At 33.5% G+C, this 24,553-nt stretch overlaps 1 protein-coding gene across 5 annotated transcripts; it reads left to right on the top strand.

Annotated features, from left to right (window-relative positions):
* The first annotated feature begins 10,445 nt into the window (after positions 1-10,445).
* Positions 10,446-22,871, top strand: LOC110622061 (ribosome biogenesis protein BMS1 homolog). 5 transcript variants are annotated; one of them, XM_021766425.2, is made up of 20 exons: positions 10,446-10,667; positions 11,258-11,425; positions 11,542-11,688; positions 12,137-12,227; positions 12,344-12,462; positions 12,778-12,968; positions 13,099-13,309; positions 14,043-14,283; positions 14,528-14,988; positions 15,586-15,679; positions 17,456-17,652; positions 17,793-18,124; positions 18,328-18,421; positions 18,512-18,730; positions 19,348-19,587; positions 20,791-21,000; positions 21,247-21,516; positions 21,636-21,839; positions 22,201-22,407; positions 22,490-22,871. In XM_021766425.2, exons 2-19 carry the CDS (start codon positions 11,297-11,299, stop codon positions 22,363-22,365), a joined length of 3,615 nt encoding a protein of 1,204 aa, XP_021622117.1. In that variant the 5' UTR covers positions 10,446-10,667; positions 11,258-11,296; the 3' UTR covers positions 22,366-22,407; positions 22,490-22,871. The 5 variants fall into 5 exon arrangements, with proteins under 5 accessions (XP_021622117.1, XP_021622118.1, XP_021622115.1 ...); XM_021766426.2 differs by having other exon boundaries at positions 17,459-17,652; positions 22,201-22,871; XM_021766423.2 differs by having other exon boundaries at positions 22,201-22,871.
* The last annotated feature ends 1,682 nt before the right edge of the window (positions 22,872-24,553 follow it).

Genomic DNA, 24,553 nt, shown 5'->3' with positions numbered 1-24,553 from the left:
AGCAATTAGAGTAGTATTACGACGAATCCATCTAACAGAAATATCAGTTCTATAAAATTTACAATTATTCAAAATTAAATCATTGTATAAGATAATTTAGCAAAGATGTTCATCAAGTGTCTATCTAAACCCTTGCATAAGATAATTTCGTAAAGATACTCCTCATTCTTTTTCATCTCTCGAGCATAAATCCTTAACGTCTGCCGAATAAAACCACGGAAGAGAACTTCTACGAAATAAAACTCGAATAAGGTTTCAAGACTGACGTCGTCGTTACGATTCCAGAAACCCATAATAACTAGTAAACTTTCATTGAACATTACCTTCCGAAATAACCAAATCAATAAAATTTGAAGAAAAGCCAATCACAGAAACAGATCCATGACTCTTCCATATTAATGAAAGGTTTCCTCCCAATCATTGTCTATTAAATGAGAAACAACCATCAAAATATAAAAAATTACGAAAAAATTTTATACGAGAACTAAAAGCTTTTGTTTCCATCAAAAATAAAATGTTCGGCTTGTAACTATAAACCAAATCTTTCAATGCAATAATTGTTCGAGAATTGACGCCATAAATCTGCCAAATATGTCTGTATATTCTAAAAATTGATTGGATTTTATGTGAGAAACATTCCACCATATAGAAATCATAAGTGACGATCGGAATATCTCTAGATTTCTTAATAGATATAACAACATTTTTTTCTTTCTCGATAGTCGCATATCATCTTCCATGGGATGGAAAAAAAAGAAATTAGGTTTAAGGAAGAGGAAAAGACCGCGAAGAGAAATTTGGGTCAAGTTACCAAAACGTTGTCATTAATTAAAGTAAGTTTCTTTCTAAATTGTAATAAAAAAAATACTTACTATATAACTTAAAAAATATAAATTATATCTCCAAGAGATAAAATGGAATGGGTGGATTCATTTTTTTTAATTAGAAATTTTAAAAAAGTCAAACTAAATAAAAAATTATAATAAATTAAATCTAATTTCAATTGCATTAAAGGCATATTACACGTATGGGAATGAATTGTAAACCTTATTTTCTTTTGAATATTTTCTTTTCTCTCAATTTTCTATTCATCCAAACAAAAATTTTCCCTTGCTTACCTAGTGTTAACCTAGTGTCACCGCCACCTAGTGTTAACCTAGTGTCACCGCCACCTCAGGACCAAACAGGCCTTCATGACCGGCTAAAACCACGGCATGGCAGCCAACTGACCAAGCTCGAGATTGAGAATTACTCAATTTCTAATTTTAGTCAAATATATTTAAAATTAATGGCGCTAACTAACAGTGTTGAAAATTAATAAATTAAATTTGAATAAATAAATTAGTTCAAAAGTCAAAATAAAGCCATTGATTTTTAATTGTAATCGGTTAAGTCCTCAAATTTTAATTGGGGTTAATTTGTTATTTTAAAACCCTTGACCATTTCACTTGAAACTATTCATTTTACAATTAAAAAAAATTCATACAAAATTAAGTATAATTTCAATTTATTTTAAAATACATTTTTTAAAATAAAAAAAAGGATTTCTCTCATTTTAAATAAAAAAATTAATAAAAATAAATCAATTAAATTGATTTTTTTATAAAATGATTAATTTAAATATTTGAAATGTAGTGCAAGTAAAGATTTTTTTTTATTTTTTATTTAGTTTACCTTTGCTAATTTCTTTGTAGATTGAAGCTTTGTTTTATGGAGAAGATATTATTCAAGTAGAGGAGGGAAAAAAGGAAAAAATGTATGGTTTGTGATAACCGCCAGGTTTCTTATATTGGGGTTGAGGTCGAGCTGGCCAGTCTTAAAGAGTCTGACCCACTACTACAAGTCCTAGTCCGGACACATGGGGCAGGCCGAAAAGATTATGAGCGCAGACTCAACAGGAAATAATCCAGTCCGGAGATGTGACGTGAGGGAGAATAACTGGCACAGTCATTTCACAGTTTTAACAGCATGCACACCGAGAGAAATTAAATGGCCGCCTGACATGAAAGGGTGCTCTGACGCGTCATACGTACGGGTCTGAGTGATAGACACAGGTGTCACTGTAGCAAAAAATCAATTAGACATCACTAGCAGACAAGAGGAAAAGGTATAAAAAGGAAGGAACGTGATCTTCCCCAATCAATCTCACACATACATTGTAAAATCCTATATTTTCTGAATTTCAGCATATCAGTTTACAAGTTCTAAGTTTTTGGTTTTGTAAGAAAATGAGAAAGAAATCACATATATATGAGGATGGAGCAGCTAAACACATAGCATAAAAGGAGCTGAAAGGGTAAATTACAATTATGGTACATCAACTTAAATGTATGTAACAATATGATACATAAAGTTTAAATTATAATAAAAAACTCCAACTCCAACTTTAATTTAAGTAATATAAAAGTCTTTGTGACTGATAAATCACAGTTTTTTTTATGCAAACAAATGGAAGTTAATATGTGTAATTAATTTTAATTATATATAATTAATTTTTATTTGTCAATTGTCCAATAAATTAGTGTTTTAATTTAGATTTTCAATGGACTAATTTCAATTAGTATATGAGTTTAAGTGTATGTTCAACCTATAGTGGTATAAGTCAATATTAATGCATGTTCTTAATTTTTTTTTCAAAATTTAAATAAGTCTTTTAACTATTAAAACATATCAATTGAGCCGTTTACTTTTTAAAAATTATATTAAATAAACTCTTGAGGATAAATAATCCTTTAAATTTTATAATAGTACAAATAAACTTCTAACATAAAATAAGTAAAAATAAGGATGAGTAGTAGTATTCGGTTTAAATTGAAAAAATCGATCGAATTAAATTAATTTAAAATTTTAATTTAATTTTTTATTTTTTTTGATTCGATTTTTATTTTTAAAAATTTCGATTATTTTTTATTCAGTTTAATTTTGATAAAAAAAATCAGTAAAATTAAATCAAATTGATTAATGATAATAATTAGAAGCGAGCATTTGGTCAATTCAGTTTAAAATCAAATCGAATCGAAATAACCGAAAATCAAATTGAAGAATTTTATATAAATCGAACCAAACCGAATAAGAAGGATAACTAAATCGAATTAATCTGATTCAATCGGTTCGATCGGTTGAACGATTTTTAAACTTTTCATTATTTTTTTATCATTGATTTTTAGTATTATAAGATTCAATTGGAGTGTTTTAATCTTAACTTTTACAAATAAAAAATCAATAATAATCATAAAACAATATAAAAACTAAAATTTAACATCTCTAGTCTACTACTATAATAATTCGCTCTACACATGATATAAAATATAGTTTATAGTCCAATATAAATATAAAGAAAGTTATATAATCTAAAAGTCCAAACTTACATGATCCAAATGACTGAACGAGCATAAAATTAAACAACAAAGACATCTTCATTTTTGCGATCAAGTCTTCAACCACCATATTCTTCAAATTTGAACTGATATTTCACTTGCAAGAATAAAAAATATTAGAATAGTTATAAAAAGTTGTCAGAATCAATTTAATAATAACAAGAAAAAAAAAGATCTACCTTAAAATCATTTCATTTTATATCAACCATCCAAATTGACGGTATTTTGACTGTTTTCATTAGTTCTGCTACTTACCTCACAATTTGCAAACACTAAAAAGATAAGAGAAAAAATTTAATATTTATCAAGTATGAAATATTTAAGCCAATAATAATATAAGAAATTAAATAAGATTCTACATATCTTCTTCAAGTCTTTTCATATATGTTATTTGTTATTTAAAGGACTTACGACAATGAGATTTTCAAAGCTAATTTTGTGCACATATTAAAGTTTCAACAACTTTAGGAGTCAAATAACTCCTAAAAGGGTCAAATACTCTACTCCCAGTACTAAAAGTTGATTTTGATGTAATAGTAGAGATAGAAACTGCTAAAATATCTCTAACTATATGGAAAAAGATAGAGAATCTATTAGAATTAAGATTTCACCAAAGTAATATATCAAATTCATCATTCTCATCCACCACTTGAATACTCTCGTTAAGATAGCAATCTAGATCTGACTTATTTTTAGTTTCTCTAATCTTAATTTTATGTTTCAAAAATTGACTACCTAAATTCATCATTGATCTCTTTTTTAATCCTTTCTCATCCAAGTTTTCAATTGCAATTGAATGTGCATGACCATCATTTATGTTTGCATTTTCATTAGCAAATATTCTCTTGTATTCATCAAACAACTCATACACAACTGATTTTATTTTGTGTTAAATTCAAACCCTTTTCATTCCTATACATAGCAGAGAGTGCAAAACTCATAAATTTCATCTTATATCCAGAATCCATCACAACCGCAATATAAATAAGTTTATTCATTTTATCAAGATCCCCCCAATATTTATCAAACTTCACTTTCATCTTCTCACCCATATTCGATAAAGTTAGGTCATCACTAATTTTTCACTCTTGTAATAAACAATCAACTGAATTAATCTCATCAAAAAAATATTGGAAGTGACATGTAATACCCGGCTAAACTCCGGTATCAGAATTCCTACCGTCCGGTGGAATTTCGGATGTCGGAAACCTTTAGAAGGGTAAAATCATGTTTTTATAAAATATTTCCATGTATTTTATGATTTTAAGTAAGAAAGAAATTGAGTTTTGAATAAAAACGACCATAGAGGGAAACCCAGGTTCGGCCCCGAACATGCATGAGTTTTGGAGGCATCTTTGGCTTCCGAAGGTGGCCTGGCCAGCCCCTATAAGAAGCCCCATGGCCGAAAATGGGCGAGTTTCTTCCCCATTTCCGGCTAGAGGTGAGTTCATGCTCTCCTGTGGTTGGTTTTGATGATTTTCCTCAAATCTTTCAAGTTTTAACAAGTGTTTACTTGGTTTTTGAAGTTTTTGGAACTAAGATCAAATTGTGGAACTTGGAGACCCAAGGAGCTAGATTTCTCCTACCTCAAAGTTAATGATCGTTTCTCCTCTCGATCTTCAAGAGGTAAGCTTAGATCCTACCATTCTTGTATGTTTTAAGCAAGTTTTATGATGGTTTAGGGGGTAGAGATGCATGTTGGGGTTGGTTGGTTGTTGATAGGATTTATGTTGAGTTTGTGGATAATGTATGTTATATGTGTTGTTGTTGGGGTTTAGGATAGTTTGAGACCCCTCTATGCTTGTTTGCATGTGTATGCATGTTGTAGAATAGCTAAATGCATGATTGGAAGAGTTTAGGAGGCAATGTGCATAGAATGGCTGAGTTCTGCCACTTTGGGAGAACTCAGGTTCGGCAGCCGAAGGAACTTTCGGCCCCCGAACCTGCCTGTGGTAGCATGTTTCGGCTGCCGAACCCTGCCCTCGAAAGTTGGACTTTCGGCTCTGGATGGGAGTTTCGGCCGCCGAACCTACCGCCAAAGGTGCATGACTTTCGGATCTGGAGGAAGGTTCGGCTGCCGAAGGTGCATGACTTTGTGGTGTTTTAAGGGTTTTTGGGGAGTTGTTTAGAGTCATGTTAGTCTATGTTTGGTCCCTCATTTGAGTCCACCTGTGTAGGTTCGGACCCGAGGAACCGAGGCCCCCAGCAGAGAGATTAGCTTCTCCAGAGTCAGTCTAAGGTGAGTAGAACAGAACTATGCTTTTAAATTAATGAAACTTTTAGCATGATCATGCATCACGAATGCCATGTTATTATAGGTTGTTGCATTAGAATTCACGAATATGTTGCATTGCATAATATGATGATGATGTGGATGGATATTGGATGCTCCTTAGCCCTCAATATGAGATGAGATGACATGATATGATATGATACGGTATGAAAGTCCAGTGGGACCCATTCTACGTTCGCTGGCACAGTATAAGAGAAAGACCATGACCCATTCTACGTTTTGGCACCTTGGAATGTTATGTTTAAGTGAAAGACCAGGACCCATTCTACGTTCTGGCACTATTAGATGTGTAGAGGGCTATAGGTGACAAGTCCATCCTTAATGTGATTTGCTGTGATGTGATGCATTTCATGATGGCATGTTTTACTTAACAGTTTTTAGTTCTGCTCACTAGGCTCTAGTAGCTCACCCCTTTCCCTTAATCCCCCAGGTTTGCAGGTACGGGCTAGACCAGGAAGTCACCATGATTAGAAGTCATGTTTTATATAATAGCTAAATGTGGACATGTATTGTAAAATATTATAATATGATGTAATGTAAAGAATTGTATTGAAGATAGAATTGTGCTTGGCCCTAATGTATGTTAATCCCCTTTTGGTACATGATCTTTTTAATGAAACGTTTTAATGATGTTTATGTAAACCAAGCTTAATGTATGATATGTCACCCATCGGAGCATTTGATGAGGGCTCCAGTGTGGGGTTTATGATTATGAGTTGTGCATGCACAGGTTAAGCTTGGTAAATGAAAGAAAAAGTTTAAATTTTTATGTATATGTATGATCATGTATGAGATTTATCAGGTATTCAGGAGATATGTTAGGCTTGCTACGGGTCCCGGCGGCCTTAAGCCGATCTGGATCCTAGCGCCGGTAGCAGTCCGATTTCCGGGCCGTTACAGATATATCTAGAACATGAAATATTTAATGTAAAATCATAAAAATGACCCAAGAAATCTATAATTTTTCTAATATAGTCCCAATTCAAACTATTAGGCACACCATCATATTATTTATCAGACACAAGATCAAGCTTATAACATGGATCAATAGTTCCAAATCTATCAAATGTAATTTCAAATTTTTTCGCAGTTCTCAACATCAAATAGGTGGAATTCCATCTAGTGGAAACATCCAAAGATAAATGACATTTACTTTGAATCCCCTCCATTTCACAATATGATTTGAACTTTTGCAATCTAGCAAGAGATTGTCACACATATCTCACTGCTTCTCTAACCCTTTTTACTACTTCAATATTTTCTTTCAATCCATCAACCACAACTAAATGAATTATGTGGGCAATACATCTCATATGAAGATATTTGCAATTTAAAATCCCAAATCCCCAACAATTATTTTTCTTTTTTAAATATGTAACAACCACATTATTTGAACTAGTATTATCCACAGTCACTGTAAATACTCTCTTAATTCCCCAATTAAGTAAACAACTCTCAACAGCCATGCCAATATCATCACCCTTATGACTTTCAATTGGACAAAAATTAAGAATTTTTTTATGAAGTATCCAATTATCATTAATATAGTGTGCAGTGATACACATATAATTAATTTTTTACAATGAAATCCATGTGTCTGTGGTAATGCAAATTCTCTGACTAGATTTTTGAAAGTAACTCTTTAATTTCTTCCTCTCCTCTAAATATAAGTCATAACAATCCCTTGAAACAGTCTAATGGGATGGAATTCGAAACCTGAGTTGTATGCATTCAACCCATTCCTTAAACCCTTCCCCTTCTGCAAACATAAATGGCAGCTCATCAATAATTGTCATTTTAGCTAACTTAAGTCTAGCTACATCTTGATCAAAATGTCAACTACTTAACGTGCCTAATTGATAATTTCCCCCTCTCTCTTGTGTACTAGAAGAAAGTGATTATAAAGAAAATTGTGATTGTCTAGTAGTCACACTCTGAGGGTTTTTTATGCATGCAGAAATGTAATGTCTAAGTGCAAATATGCTATTTTTTTTGGATCACAATAAAACTCATTTTTACAATAGTTACACTTGCCTTTTTGAGTTCCCGTATCATCAGTAAATTTAGTGAAGTGGTCCCATATAACTGATTTTGGCTTCATACTCTTCCTCTTCATTTTGAATGTTGTCTCGGCAGCTTCAATATTACTCGAAGCAACTGCAAGTTGTGATGTAGGATTTGATGGTTCTCGTTGATCCATCTATAAATAAATAAATTATAAATCTTAGTCAATTATAACACTAAATGAAATCTAATGTACACATAAGATGTGGATTGAAGAAAATAAGTTGAGATGTTAACCTAAGACTATATAATGCAGTTTGGATGTTAACTTGAGATGTTAATCCATTTGTAAAATTGAGCAACAGTATGATTTGGGTGCAACAACAATTGGGAAAGGAAAGTTTGGATATGTAGTTTTGTGTACAAGAAAAGTGACTGGAGAAGACTTTGCATGCAAAATTTTGCGCAAGGGTGAGGATCTTGTGCATCGAGAAGTGGAAATGATGCAGCACCTTTTGGGTCATCTAGGCATTGTAACCTTGAAGGCAGCATATGAGGATTCAAAAATCCTTTTATCTTGTGATGGAGCTTTGTTCTGGAGGGCGGTTGCTTGACTAGATGGCTAGGGAAGGGTAATATTCAAAGCATCATGCCGCTAGTACTAAGGGAGCTGATTTCAGTTATCAAATATTGCCATGATGTGGGTGTTGTACATCGAGACATAAAGCCTAAAAATATCCTCCTAACAACATCTGGGCAAATGAAGCTTTCAAATTTTGGGCTAGCTATGAGGATTTCAAATGGTAATAATAATTTTATTTGTTTAATCATTTGTTGTATTTCTATGGGCATTAATGCTCATGCTTTATGCGTATAGCCATTGCAGTACTATCTGTAAAAGATGATGAAATAAGGTTTAGAATTTCATTTCAGGATATTCTGAAGCAATTCCAAATCATGTTCTCCAAATATGAATTGACAATATAAAGTGCATAATGTGCCTTTTAAAGTGCATTTTGAATCAATCTAAATAAAAGAATTTTTATTCAGAAAAATGTAGAAGCAAAGCAAATCTTCTCTAGTGCTAAAATAAACTAAGGAATAAGGATTTCATGATTGTTTCATCTAAACTTTGGGAAATAACTCTTGTTACATCGTAACTTCTTTTTTTCAAAAACCTTGTGATACTTGTATATGAATTCCTTGCATCTATTGGAGCTATTCTATGCACAATGTATAACTTTTCCTTATATTTTCAATCATATTGCAGAAATGTACTCCTAACGTTAGTGAGCCAGCCAAGAACCTTAATGTGGGTTAAGTTGGGATAGTCATGAATGCAACTCTATGAATATTGATGGTGACTATAAACTGTTGATGTTAAATTTAAAAGCTTGAAACTTTATTAACCCTCTCTTTAACAGATTAGTAAAAAAAGCTAGGACATCTAACAAGCTACCTCAAACAAGAGCAAAGCTAGGAAATCTAATAAAATCAAATCTGACAAGAACAAAGCTAGGACATCTAACAAGCTACCTTAAACAAGGAAGTTATACAACCAACACGACAGTTTTCTCAATAGTGACTCAATACACTTTTGAAAAAAAATATTTACTTACCTTCTACAGTTGTCTCAAGTTCAACAGCACATGGCAGTGCACAACAACAGCGATGTACGACACAACCAAGGGCTGGGGGCGAGAGAGATGTACGATACAACATCACACGGCAGTGCACGACAGCGACGCAGATGTACGACACAACAACACACGGTAGTGCATGACAGCAGCGATGGCCGACGCGGCGCCGACGATTGCATGGAGAGAGAGACTAGAGAGCGACAGAGGATTGAGGTGAGGAGGAGTCGGCATCACTGAGTCATGCAGCCGCAACGTAGTGAAGAGCGACAAGTCGAGTTAGCCGAGTTAGCCGAGTCAATGCCGCCGGGAGGAGAGTGAGAGTGGAGGTTGGATGGTGGACAGTGGAAGCACCGCTAGAAGTGGTGGATGGAGCTCTAAGTTAGAGGCACAGGCACTGTGAGGTGAGGCAGCATGGAATGGATAGTGTGATTGCGCGTGAACCTCTGTGGCAAACAACTTTTAGATTTATGGCAAATAAGGGAATTATTGAAAACGATGTAGTATAAGTGAATTCGGTTCGGTTCGGTTTAATTGAAATTTTTTTGTCTAAAATCGAACCGAATTGAAATTACCGATTTTTTAAAAATTTAAACCCAAACCAAATCAAATAAAAAATAAAACTGAACTAAATTTTCGAAATTAATCGATTCGGTCAATTATTTCGATTTAAATCGAATACTGTTCGCCCTAAATATAAAGATAAGAAATATATTGGAAAAGATGGGCTCTCTATAAGCGATTGAGTAGAGAAAATATTAGCACTGAATAGAGAAAATACTAGCACTGAATAATTTTATATTATTGATAATTTAGATTGATAATTCAGAACATAGTTAATATTATGGTTGTTATTTTGTTAAAGATTGAAATATGTTTTATAAATGATAATTGAAAGACTTAAGTATTTAAAATTTATTAAATTTAATGATCATATGAGTTGTAATTCTTAACAACTCAAATTAAATAGGAGCAATAAAGATTTTTTTTTCTTATAACTTCTTAAGGAACTATGAAGGGAAAATTAAGTTAATTCTCTTAGACCTAATTAAATTAATTCTCGAAAATGCATTCCACCCAAACAATACCTTAATTTAGTCAAATAAATTGAAAAGTTTTTGGTTATTACGCAAACGTATTTAGAATTACAGGAGAATAAAACTAACCTAAAGTCGCAAATTCTCGTTCGCTTGCCGTGGGCGCTGCTGCTGCTCCTCCTCAGTCACGCTGCTCCAGTTTCGCTGCTACTGCTTGTCTCTTGCCGCCGTTGCTTTCTCTCGACACTGCTCTTGCCTCGCCGCTGCTGCTCCTCCTCCTCGTTCGCCGCTGCTTACGTCTCCCACGGTCACAACGCAGGTTTGTGGTTTCGTTTGGGTTAGTGTGGGAAGTCTCTGTGGTCGAGATTTGGGGTTGTGGTTTTTCATTTGGTTTCATCTGGATTTGTGTGGATGGGTTGGCTTTGGTTGGCTTTGGGTATCTGAATTTCCCGAGTATCCTAATCGGTGCCATTACTAAATGGTGATGTGCTCTTGGTGCTCCTACCATTACCTTTGCGGATTTGATTATTCACACTCTATCTTTTGATGTCCACACTATAGCTGCCGCCACTACCAACACTATCTCCATGTTATCTTTTTAATTGCTTATGCTTCTTTTTTCCAGTTACACTGAGCTTCAGAACTAGGTTTCCTCTCTCTCTGTGTCTTTCCTCTCTATCTATTGTGCTCGTGCTGTCATCATCACCGCCTTTTTTCTCGGGTGTAGCCCGGCGGCAAACTTCGGTTAATCGTTATCCTTTCCTTTTTGTTTCACGTTCGTTGTCTCTGCCGCAGAATGCCCTTGCCGACCAGCAACCACACACCACTACATTGATTGATTTGTATGGATACACTTTTTTTCTCTTTCTCTTACTAACCACTTGCTTCTTTTTCCTTTATTCATTTTAGGCTACATTAGTGGTTTCTTTTCTTTGTTGAGCTGCTACTATGGCCGAAGATGGTGGTAGCAAGGACCAGGAGCATAAGGCTCATCGGTCTCGTCAAGCAGGTCCAAAGAAGAAGGCCAAATCTGATAAGAAGAAGCTCTCAACCGAGGAAAAGAAGCAAAACCCTAAGGTTGTTTCTTTTTTCTTTTTTCTTTTTTTTTTCAAGTCCGTAATTTTCTTACTAAGGCACTGCAAAACTTGACAGGGGAATAGTATGTTAATTAATTTGATGCATGTTTTGTTTAGGCATTTGCTTTTACTTCTACTGTGAAAGCTAAGCGGTTGCAGTCACGAGCTGTAGAAAAGGAGCAGCGCAGGCTTCATGTGCCAACTATTGATAGGGCTTATGGTGAACCACCTCCATTTGTTGTTCTTGTTCATGGACCGCCCCAGGTATATGATTATGGCCTATGAACTACGTGTGATAGTGTTAGTAGAAAAATTATGCTGATTGATAGATTAACTATTCTTACTCTTGGTGTCATAGAAATCAAAATGTTGGTTATGATTTGTAGACAATGTCATAGCAAGTCATCAAGTGTTGATTTTGATGCAATTGTTGTGAACTTTACAATTTCTCTTCTTTCTTTTGAAGAGTGTTGGGGAGGGAGGAAATGGTGATGGTTGATTTCATCGTTTGTTGTAAGTTGCCTTTTTATTTTAGAAAAGAAGTGTTGTGTCGTGGGGTATTTTGATTTGCATGATTGCAATTGTTGATAGGCTCTAGGGAGGAGAAATGAAATTGTTGGTCTCTTATCATAATCCACATATCTAATTTTACATAATATTATATTTTATATTTTTTTGGATGATGCCATTTTGGTGCAACTTTTGGTGGCAGGTTGGCAAGTCTCTATTGATAAAAGGTCTTATGAAGCATTATACGAAGCAAAATTTACCTGAGGTTCGAGGCCCCATTACCGTAGTCTCAGGTGTTTTTTTTTGCTTATCAATAATTGCTTGAGTGAAACTTGGAAGGGTTCTTTAAAAGTATTTCTGTTTGAAGATTACTTTGTTTTGCTAACATGTGAAATTTATGAATGTCTAGGTAAGCAAAGGAGGGTTCAGTTTGTGGAGTGTCCAAATGACATCAATGGCATGATTGATGCTGCTAAATTTGCAGATCTAGCTTTGCTGTTGATAGATGGAAGCTATGGCTTTGAAATGGTGAGATACTTAGTCCGTGACAAACATTTCAATGCTGAAGTTGTTTCCGAGATTTACTTCAGTTGTTGGCTTGAGTAAACAGATGAAATAGGCAAACAGCATATTTAGACACTGAATAATACTAGAGTTGTTTTGATTTTACTATGTTTTGAGATTGTGATTTTGCTTGCTTATGATTTTCTGGTGTAGATTCTCAGTTTCTGCCATCTCCTTCACCTTATTATGTATCATTTTGTGAACAAGATGAAGCATGCTTTATCTATGACCTATCAAAAAGTAAGGATTTTGATTACGTGTATCTATTTTCTGCTGTAGGAGACTTTTGAATTTCTTAATATTTTGCAAGTTCATGGATTCCCAAAGGTCATGGGAGTCCTTACTCACCTTGATAAATTCAAGGATGTGAAGAAACTTAAGAAAACAAAGCAGAGGCTCAAGCATCGTTTCTGGACAGAAATATATGATGGGGCAAAATTGTTCTATTTATCTGGTCTTAATAATGGGAAGTAAGTGTTTCCAATTGTGCTGCAGTTTTTGGATTGTGCAATACTGCTTTGTGAAAATTAACATCGCCTCCATTAGGTATTATGAAGCTGATTATTCCCTTTCCTGGTCTTTGTTGTTCTGAATGAACAGGTACTCTACGACCGAGATTAAAAATCTTGCTCGCTTTATTTCTGTTATGAAGTTTCATCCATTATCTTGGCGAACTTCTCACCCATATGTTTTAGTAGATCGCTTTGAAGATGTGACTCCTCCTGAAAGAGTGCATATGAACAATAAATGTGATAGGAATGTCACTCTTTATGGTTATTTACGGGGTTGTAACTTGAAGAAGGGGACTAAGGTATTTTCCTTTCTGCACTTTTTTTCTCTTAATTGCGGAGTTTAAAGTTTTAGGGGCTAAAGGTGAAAACAGAATATAATTTAAATACAAGAGTGCTCTATTAGTGTGATTTTGGAGATTTGACCATTGGCCAGATACTGATTCGAGAAGCTGTAACTGCAATTTATGACCTGAATAATTCCTCTATATAAAACAGTTTATATGCATAATCAAACATGGATCTGCATATTCTGGAGGGATAGAGAGAGGCTTTCCCTTATCTGAAATTTAGGATATTAAAACTTGATGGGAATATAAGGCAGGATGTTGAAGAAGATTGAATGGAAATTTTGAAGCTGTGACTTCCAGAATTAGGGAAAGAGAGCTGCCGACTGTTAAAATGACTTGTGTTGGTTAAGACATAATAAGTCCGCTATGCTTCTACTATGCTTTTGGATTTGTAAAGACTAGTTCATGGTAGAGTGGATCTTGAAAAATTTTGATTATGGTCTTGAATAATATATGCAGTTGAATGTCTATTAGCCAATCTCAGGAGGCTAGTGAAGCTGGGATTAAGCTTTGAAATTTGTTTTTGGATTAAATTACTTCAGCTGGGTGGAACAACTAATTTGGCAGTGTAGGAAAACAATGATAACTTCTTGTGTCTTAAGTTAAATATATTGGTACAATGTGTTTGTCTCTATTTTTCTTCTCAAGTTTCACATCATAATCTAATAAACAATTTGTGAATCAGGTGCATATTGCTGGTGTTGGTGATTACAGTTTGGCTGGTGTAACAGCCTTGGCTGACCCTTGTCCTTTACCATCAGCTGCCAAAAAGAAGGGATTGAGAGACAAGGAAAAACTATTTTATGCACCCATGTCTGGGCTTGGGGATCTGCTGTATGACAAGGATGCTGTGTATATAAACATAAATGACCACTTTGTTCAATTCTCTAAAGTTGATGATGAAAATGGGGGAACAAAACGCAAAGGTCCATAATCTGTTACTATATTATTGTCTTTTCAGTTTTGTTGGTTGAAGCTGTGTCAAATTGTTTATTCAGTTGAGTTGATATTCTGTTACATTTTTCTTTTTGACATGCCTCTCATCATTTTGGGGACATTTATCTTATTTATGCTTGAGTGATACTGCCTCTTGGAAATAATAATAAGCAACATGTATGTTCTTCTTTTCCAAGTTGCACTTCTGAGAGAGTCTGTGCTTCTTTCTTGCAGGAAAGGACCAAGATGTAGGTGAGGTTTTGGTTAAATCACTGCAGAACACAAAGTATTCAATTGATGAGAAATTGGAGAATAGCTTTATTACCCTTTTCAGCAGGAATCCTCCTGTTGCATCTGATACTCAGACTTATGTAAGTGATAGTAATGAAGAGCAGAGAGATGATACAAAGCCTTTTGAGCTGAATGAGCTTGAGAATCAAATTGAACCTGATCGGTCTGGAGAAGAAAGTGATACTGAATATTCGGAAGGTTCAGAGTCTTTTGATGAAGATGAATTTACTCAAAGAGATGCTATGATAAATGGGGAAGATGGAGATTCTGATGGAGGGAATGTTAATGCATCAAACCATCAAACTAGCCTCAAAGACCGGTTGAAGGAACAAGTGGAGTTTCATGATGGGAGATTGAGAAGAAAAGCTACGTTTGGGGATGACATGGATGATCAGGATCTGATGGTAATCATTGCTGTTACTTATTTACATTTCTAGGAAGAACTATGATCCAACTGAGGATGGGCTAATAAAATGTTTTTTTTTTCCCTCTCACTGCATTTGAATTGTTTCTTTTGTGCAACATCTATATTTATTTATATAACGACATTTATACGCTTTGAGAATATGAACATTTTTACTACTAACATGTAATACTGCTGTTTTGTGCTATAGTATTATATGACTGTGCTGATGTTATTTGCTCATTTCTCTTCTTTTGAGTTTTACTAATCCAAGTTACTTTCTGAGGCAATTTTTCCCCCAAATGTCTTTGTACCTGTTTTTTTGCTTGGTTTATATGTTTTCTGTATTAAAAGCTCATTTGCAATTTTGTGGAGTGTTTTCCTGTTGGAGAAGAAACCAAATATAGCTCAGTATTTTTTTTTCCAAGTGAAACTATCTGTTCAATTTTCAGATAGTATCCCGCTTACTAGATGCCTTAGGACAATTTCCTCTTTTCTCTTAGCATTATTGATACATTGCTTGTTGCTGCATTAGTTGTGCAGAATGCAAAACCCTTTTGTTTACTTCTCATAGATTCTAATTATATCATCACTTTAGGCCTCTGATGATGGGAGTGAAGATGATGATGAGGATAATCAATATTCTGATTCAGATGTTTCAGAGGAGGATGGAGTGGATGAAGGAACAGATGGTACCATTTTTCTCATGTCTCTGCAAATGCTCAGAATTATTTCTAGCTTTATCTATAATATATATAAAAGTAGAAGAGAGGGGAGGGTGGAATATTGAGATTTCGAATAATAGACATTTAAATTTGATAATTACAATTAGCTATTTATTTTGATTGGTTGAAAAAGAAATAGAAGAATTTATTATTACTAGAAAAAATTTTAATTTAATTAATTAGAGTTTTTTTCCTATTTGAATATAAATTTTATGGAAAAAAATATAATTTGCATTAAATTAACAATATAACTTTATTATTAAAAAAGAATCTTGTATAATTAAAACTCTAAACATATATTTCTTCAATTATGAGTATTGTTTTTCACTTTTAAAAATAAAAAAAATTGTTTATTTGTTTTATTATATAAATTTAAGTAATAAAAAATAATATAAATTACATTATTAATAGAGTTACGGACAATTAAAATTTCTATAGCATTATTAATAATGCTACAATTAAGAATTTCTATGTATAAGCTTTTGTTGATATTATTTTATAATATATGATGTTAACTATTATAAAATTAATTTATTTAATATTCATTTTCAATTTGTTTATGCTTTATTATATTTATTTACAGTAAAAGAATTTATAATATAAGTAAAAATCAGATAAATATCTATTATTATTATTTTTTAAAAATTTATGAAATTTACTTCTTTATTGTGGTGGTAAGTATTGAATTTGAAAAATTACTAACATTTAAAATTGCAATTAAATTATTATTTAGTGACAATAATAAAATAATGTCAAGATTACCTTTTATTATCATTTAAAAAGTGTTTTAATAAATATAATTATACATTTAATACAAGTTGAATATTGTTCAAATGATAACTTGTAATTTAAATGAACTATGTTAAAAGAACTACATTTATATTGATTTTTATTTGGATGAATGGATGAAATAAGCACATGAACTTAAAATTGGCAATGAAATTATTTAAATAAACATGTACTGAAATTAAGATTGAGTTGATGGTAATTTAATGATGTGCATTTACAAATAAAAAGTGTTGGATAATTGATATAATTATAACATAAATTTTTAAATAACAACAAAAAAGGCTCCGAGAAAATTGGAATGATTAATGTCAAGACAATTTATTATTAGTATTTTCGAATATTAATGGAATTAGATTAGAGCTCTAATAATCTTTAATCTCATATTTATCAAAGTGAGAAGGGTTAATTAATAGTGAGATAAACTGAAGTGTTCATAATAATTTATATTATAATAATAATATATAATTAAATTTAATTGGATTTTTAAGGACTAGTATATTTTAAGCACATAGAATTATTAAAGAATAAAAAATAAAAATGGGTAAGGCATGTGTACATAAATTTTTTTAGTAATAACTTTATAGTACTTAAACATTATGATCATGAAGGGCTAATTTTAATTGAATTGAGAATAAATATAATAATATTACATAATAAGTAATAATTACTAGAAAATTATTTATCAAAATTAAATTATAAATATGTACAAGAAGTATAAACAATGTGGAACACATGTTAAGAAAAGACTACTATTTATGCATGTGCTGTGAACTGCAGTTTACTTTATTTTGAGAACAGTTGGTGATGGGTAATATGCATATTTATTGGAGCATAAAAGGATTTTACTGAATTTAAAGAGTTATTGATTATGAAAACAATTTAGTAATTTGGTGATTTGTTTTGTCTCCTGTGAGTTTCCTTAAATTTCTAATATCTTTTATTTAACTCTCTTAGAAGATGGCCTGGGCAATGTATCAAAGTGGAAAGAGTCATTGGTTGAGCGGACTACCTTGAGAAAAAATATTAATCTCATGCAACTTGTGTATGGGACTTCTGCACCAAATGCTGCCATTATTGAAAAGCAGGACAGTATTGATGATGAGGAAAGTGATGGAGACGACTTTTTTAAGCTGAAAGGCGAAGGGAATAAGGTTTGAAATATTACTTGAGGCCTAAGCATTTCAGATTCGTATTCTTCTTTTAAATAAAATTTTCCCTATAATGAGGATAATTAGGTGCATTTTCCTATTAAAATTGATCAACATTATGCTTCTTGGCTTATGTACTGCAGAAATTGAAAGAGGGATCGGATGGTATAAACATCAACACTGAGGATTGCTCCAAATTTACAAAGTATGCTGGTCGTAAAAACTGGAAGGAGGAAGAGATTTATGAAAGTATTCGTGATCGTTTTGTCACGGGTGACTGGTCAAAAGCTGCCCAAAGAAATCAATCCTCTGTGACAAACACTGAAGAAGAAGATGATATCTATGGTGACTTTGAAGATTTGGAAACGGGTGAGAGATATGAATCTGGCAGTCAGCCTGTTGAGAATGAAGAGGATCATGCAGCAGAGGAACGGCGACTGAAAAAGCTGGCACTTCGTGCCAAATTTGATGCTCAATATCCTTTATTTAAATATCTTTATACTGTAATTGTTGCAAATATTTCACTCTTATTTTAAAGACAAAAGTTCTTTTTTTCTTTCCTTGCCCCCTCCGCTTTTCTCTTTCTTTTTTTTCAGCTTAATGTCAACAGTTCATTTTCTGTTGGTATCTATCATGTTGTTTAGTATATTATATTTGTGACCTTAATTTTGATTTTACGTATGATGGATCTGAACCACCTGAGGAGGTTGATGAGAAACAAGGAGCCAAGTTTCATCGGGACCAAGTCAATGAAAGTGGATTTTTTGACAAGGTGAGTGTTCTGGAGCATGTTGGAGTTATGATATTCTTATTAAGGTTGTAAATGGTAACTTATGCATGTTATCTTTCTTGTTTCTTCCAGTTGAAGGAGGAGATTGAACTCCGTAAACAAAGGAATATTGCTGAACTCAATGACCTTGATGAGGAAACTAGATTAGACATTGAGGGCTTCCAAACAGGGACCTATCTAAGATTAGAGGTTCATGATGTTCCTTTTGAGATGGTTGAACATTTTGATCCATGCCACCCAATTCTGGTTGGAGGAATTGGTTTTGCCGAAGAGAATGTTGGATATATGCAGGTTAGAAAATACTAGTTCTTACTTTTATTTTTATTTATTTCCTGCCTTCCTGTTTTTTATGGAATCATTTTCACAACAGTTGGGTGATATATTAGTGTTAGATACTTTTTTCCCCACTCTTGGTGGAAATTAATGCTTGTTCAAGGAGAGGGTCCTGCAATTGGTTGGATTGCCAATTTAGGAATTAAATATTGATGATTTAATTGTTCAAATTCCCAAATATGATGTGTTACACAATAATGCTGAAATTTGGAATAAATAAAATTAATGATGGATTTTCTATTCTTCTTTTCCTTGGAAATGAGGGGGAAGTAGTTATGCAATAGCTAGGAAAATAACTAATCACCTAAACTGCTCAACAAATAATAGTTGGAATCAGGTGAAAATTTTATGTTTTAAAATTGAAAGTTCATGATATTCTTTTCCAGTTAAATTAATCGTCTTTGAGAGGTGCAACATGTATTATGTTGATCCTTGTTATATAGTAAATACAAGTTTATTTTGGAAGGAAATTTTATTTCTTTTCTTCAAAAAAGAAATGTTCATCGTACCTTAATTTTGATGGTTGTCTTTCTAATTCCACTTACATGCCATAAATGCCTAATTCTTTCTTCTAGGCAAGGTTAAAACGGCACAGATGGCATAGGAAGGTTTTGAAGACCAGAGATCCTATAATTGTGTCTATTGGTTGGAGGCGTTACCAAACTACACCTGTCTATGCAATTGAAGATCGCAATGGAAGGCATCGCATGCTCAAGTACACTCCAGAACACATGCATTGTCTTGCGATGTTCTGGGGTCCTCTTGCCCCTCCCAACACAGGGGTAGTTGCTGTCCAGAATTTATCTAACGATCAGGTTACTATTTGTCTCTTTATTTTCTTGATGCATACAATTTTGCATGTTGAGAGGGTAGTTTACCCTTTTTAATTGAAGGGTATGGATTGCTTGGCTTACCAGGTTTTGGATATATTGGTGTTTTAAATTTTGAAGAATATCAGTTTACAATATCTTTAGGGATTTCCATTTGTAATTAGAGAACTTGAGAGGGGAAACACCCTTGATCTTTCACCTGGATTTGTGCATTCTTTAATTGTAATGGATGCTCATCTGAATTGAAAACGAGTTGCATGAAATATATATGGTTGATTCATTCTTTACTTTCAGGAAAAATTATGTTTATGATATATAAATATATTGTAAATATTCTTCATTTACATTGTTTTAAAAAGACCTTTTGTCTTTTATTTAAACAAATCTTGAGCATTACATTGCAAATATTTGTGGAACAGAAGTAAGATAAAAATATCTATCTCTTATACATGTTTGTGCGCATGTATAGTATATAGAGTATGCATGTGTGTGTGTATTATATACAATATATTGTTTTTCTTAAATAATACCTCCATCCCAATTTATCTGTCGTTTAAGGTTTATACACCCAAACTAGTAAGACTAATTAATAGCCTTAATTTTAGAAAAAATTATAATAATTTGTCTAAAATACCCTTTAGATGGTTATTTTTTTTTCGCATATTAGTGTTAAGTAACTTGAAGACTAGTAAGGGTATATATGGAAAATAAAAATTAGTGTTACCTTGAAATTCTCAAAGTGACATATAATTTTAGATAAAAATTTCTCAAAACCGACAGTTATTGTGGAACGAAGGTAGTAAGACAGGAAACTAAATATGGTGAGCAAGTTAAAACAAGTCATTAAACAACCTAAAGTTGATAGTGTGATTAAGATAAGAGAGGAAGATGTTGCTATAATATGGTAAACTTTATTGTTTGACATGTTTTAAGGAATCTCTCATCAAGCTATGAGACTTTGTTAGAGACTCCTTAAACTAAAGTTAGTGATATTTGTCAGTTGATTTCTAGATTTGTGCTTATTTATATTTCTTTTAGGACTCAACTGTTTGCTTAATGTTGAAAATGGTCCGTTTATTGGGTGTTATTTTTGGTTGCTTCTTCTGCTGCTTTTGCTCTCTCTCGCTCTCCCCTTTTTTTCCTTTTTTCTCTTCATTACTCTAGTTATTGCTTTTGTTTGAATTTCAGGCAGCCTTTCGGATAACTGCGACTGCAGTTGTACTTGAGTTCAATCATGCAGCAAAGATAATGAAGAAAGTCAAACTGGTTGGTTATCCATGTAAAATATTCAAGAAGACTGCATTGATCACAAATATGTTTACTTCAGATCTTGAAGTAGCTCGGTTTGAAGGTGCTTCTGTTCGAACTGTCAGTGGAATCCGGGGGCAGGTGAAAAAGGTAAATATGTTCTTTTGATCTTATATGCAGATAATATGTTCTTTTGATCTTATATCCATATCTGCAGTTACTTGAATTGATAATGTATACTTTTTTATCTGTTGTCAAAAAAGAATGTCTTGGTGTATTTTTGTAACATGTTGACCAGCATCTTTTATACACAATTCGTGTTTACAAGTGATGCTGTGAATGTGCAAGTCTTTCGTATAGGTTGAAGTAATTTCTGACTGATTTCAATATGGGCAGGCTGCAAAAGATGAGATAGGTAACCAACCCAAAAAGAAGGGAGGGGCACCAAGAGAAGGAATTGCCCGGTGCACGTTTGAGGACAGGATTTTGATGAGTGACATTGTTTTTCTGCGTGCATGGACTCAAGTTGAAGTACCTCAGTTCTATAACCCATTGACCACTTCATTGCAACCTCGTGATAAGACCTGGCAAGGAATGAAAACAGTGGCTGAATTAAGGAGAGAACACAATCTTCCTGTTCCTATTAACAAGGATTCGCTGTACAAGGTAATTGTTCTTTTGAAGGTGGTGGTGTTTACAATCCACCTTTTTCCCTTCAGTTAAAGATTCAATTGTTTGCTATTTCTGATTTTGTTTAGTAATGTTTTGTTTGTTTTCTCTGACAGCCTATTGAAAGAAAGCCAAGGAAGTTCAACCCATTAGTGCCACCCAAATCATTACAGGCAGCACTTCCATTTGAATCCAAACTAAAAGATATACCAAGTCGAAAACGGCCACGTCTTGAAAATAGAAGAGCTGTTGTCATGGATGCTCGACAGAAAAGACTTCATACTCTTGTTCAGCAATTTCATATGATTGGACAGGAGAAGGTATGTACTTGGAATCAGAAAATCAGATATGTGGTAGCTTCGGCCAAGTCCCAAAAAATGCTTGTTTCTTTTCCAGTAAGGTTGAAAATAACCCACTCGAAGTGCATCGTTAGTTGTCCAAAAACAATTGGAAACAATTAAAAAAAACAAATTTTTGCATCTCTTGTGCTGGAAAATAACAAGGGATGTAAATGATAAAATGTATATTTACATGGATTTTACAATCTATTAAAGAAAAATATGTGATATATATAGCTTCATTTTTTACTTGTTTTTTTGGATTATATTTTGTCTGGGACAGTGGTTGTTTCCTTCCTAAGTGCACTCTCAGTTTGCTGACGCCTAATATGTGGTTTTGCAGATGAAGAAGCGAAAGCTCAAGGAAGAGCAGAAGAGAAAAGAATACGAAGCAGAGAAAGCCAAGGACGAGCAATTGTCAAGAAAGCGCCAGAGAGAAGAACGACGGGAGAGATATCGTATACAGGACAAAAAGAATAAAAAAATACGTAGAAATTCAGAGGCCTAGTGGTAGCCGATTAGAATGGTTCTATGAATCGGCCATTCATTGGTACGGAGTTGCACACTTGAGATCTCAAAAGGACTGATTTTTAGTTCACTGCATTAGGCAGTATGACCATTTTGTATTGTAGGGTAAGATCTGCCTTCCAATAGGCCAAAGCTTCCATGAGGATCCACATCACCTGTATTTAGCTCATCATCCAACATTTTTGAGCTGCTATCCATTTCTTGCCAGTATTGAGACCTCGTTTAGACCGACTATACAAAGAAAGAGTTGGTACATATTTAATCAAAGTTTTGGAAGACTTATAGTCTAAGCTGCTGCTGAAAGAGGCAATTAATTTTATTTTAGTTGAAATATTTCCAGTTAAAGACATACAAATACTTTACGTGGAACAATCTTCCTCTTCCATGAACACTTCTACACTTTCAGTTGTTACTAATATTGCCATTATATTTTTTATTAGAACAATTGTAGTAATGAGTAATAATAATTCAAAAAATGGTTGTTAATATTGCCTCCATTGTTATTATTATTATTATTATTATTATTTTAGTTTTTGGCTCCTGTTACAGAAATCAAAATTTTGGTTTTTTCTATAATTTGAGATTTTGGTTTTGGGTTGATCTAGAGGTTTTTTTATTTTTATTTTTTTTGAACAGGGAGAGGGTTTTTGGGAGTAACTCTTATCCTTTTTTGCCGTTCAGAGTCGGCTTTCCCCTTTTGTCGTCCTCTACTTGGAGAGTGGGTCTTCTTCCCATATTTCTTCCCCATATCGGGGGATGGTGTATATACTTTTGTTGCTTTTGAAGCAGATCTTGTGGAGTTTGGAGAGGATATTCATAAATCTGTTTTTTTTTTCTGTGTTGTTGAAGCTTGGACAGATTCAGTGGAAATAGACCTCTTTTCAGATATGTCAAATTTTCTTGTGTTTTGCTTGTGGGTATGTGTTTTTCTTTGCATGCTGAGGAAGACTCTTGGTTGTGCGCTTCTGGTTGTTCAAGCAGATGATGATTGGGTGGTTGCAGCTCGTATAGCGATGGCTCGGAAGGTGCGATTGGGACGCCGAAGAGCGCACCTCCTCTACCGTTGTTGAAGCTTTTCTATGCCTGGGGAGTGAGAGGGGGAGAGACTTGGGCCATGTAATCAAAAATTTGTTTAGGCTTATAAATCTAGTTTTGTGAATGGATAGTCATTCAGTGAGGAGCTAAAGGTAAAATAGGTGGTGGAACAGAAGGTGCATCGACCATTGGTGTTTGGCTTGAGTGGCAAAGTGGTCCAATGGGCATGGGCTGGAGAGGATTAGTAACAGTGGTATTGGGTGGGCTGAAGGAGGAGGGGGCTGATGTTTGGATTATTTGTGTCATTGTGTGTTAGAGGAATATATACTGGTGTGGGTAAGTTGGTGTTGGGGCTTTGAGCGAAAGGTTAGACTTGTTGTGTTGGGAGAGCTTAGTGATCTTGCAATAAGTGATCCCATTGTAGTCTTATGTATTGCGAAAAGAGTCTGGAAAATTGTTTTAAAAGGGAACACATTTTCAACAAATTTGACATCATGAGACAGAAATATTCTTTATCTAATGGGTCATAACATTGGTGACAATGATGTGTTAAAGATAAATCCAAATATACGCAAGGGAAGATCTTGGGTCAAGCTTAGTTTTGGAATATGACTTGAGCCATGGGTAATATAAGCATCCAAAAATTTAATTTTTAAATAGTGGTAGTTGAGTTTTTCTTGAAATAATTTTTGAAATTTGTAAAGTTGATATTGGAAGACGATTAATTAAATATATAGTATGGTAACAAGTAATTATATGATGATTGTGGTATACATGAAGGAGCAAGGAGATGTTCAATTCCTTGTGAATTGAGGTATGAGTCAAGGCTCTAAAATTCTCCACCACTATTAGTATAAAAAGAAAGAATTTTGAAATTAAAATATTTTTCCATTAAAGGATGAAATTTCTGAAAAACCTCTTTTGTATTGCAAAGTGTAAATCCACATGTATTTCGTGTGCTAATCAATAAAGAGATAGTAGTACAATTTTTTGTACAATTTCTATAAGTCACTGAATATTGTTTGAAGATGTTTAAAACTTGACAAAGTGAATTTAATAAAAGGAAATCGATTTATTGGATAAGCAGGAATTACAAAATTGGAGTTTGTCACGAGCTTAAACATGAATTGAAG

This window comes from Manihot esculenta, chromosome 9 (genome assembly GCF_001659605.2).
Source record: "Manihot esculenta cultivar AM560-2 chromosome 9, M.esculenta_v8, whole genome shotgun sequence".
NCBI lineage: Eukaryota > Viridiplantae > Streptophyta > Magnoliopsida > Malpighiales > Euphorbiaceae > Manihot > Manihot esculenta.
The sequence above is the reverse complement of the archived record's forward strand: the minus strand, read 5'-3'. Positions and strand labels throughout refer to the sequence as shown.

What these genes read in the sequence shown, in the direction of transcription:
- LOC110622061 (XM_021766425.2), top strand. Translation starts at nt 11,297, where the DNA reads ATGGCCGAAGATGGTGGTAGCAAGGACCAGGAGCATAAGGCTCATCGG. An exon ending in CGTGCCAAATTTGATGCTCA is followed by an intron (nt 18,125 to 18,327) that starts ATATCCTTTATT and finishes TTTTGATTTTAC; the next exon opens with GTATGATGGATCTGAACCAC. An exon ending in TCCGGGGGCAGGTGAAAAAG is followed by an intron (nt 21,001 to 21,246) that starts GTAAATATGTTC and finishes CAATATGGGCAG; the next exon opens with GCTGCAAAAGATGAGATAGG.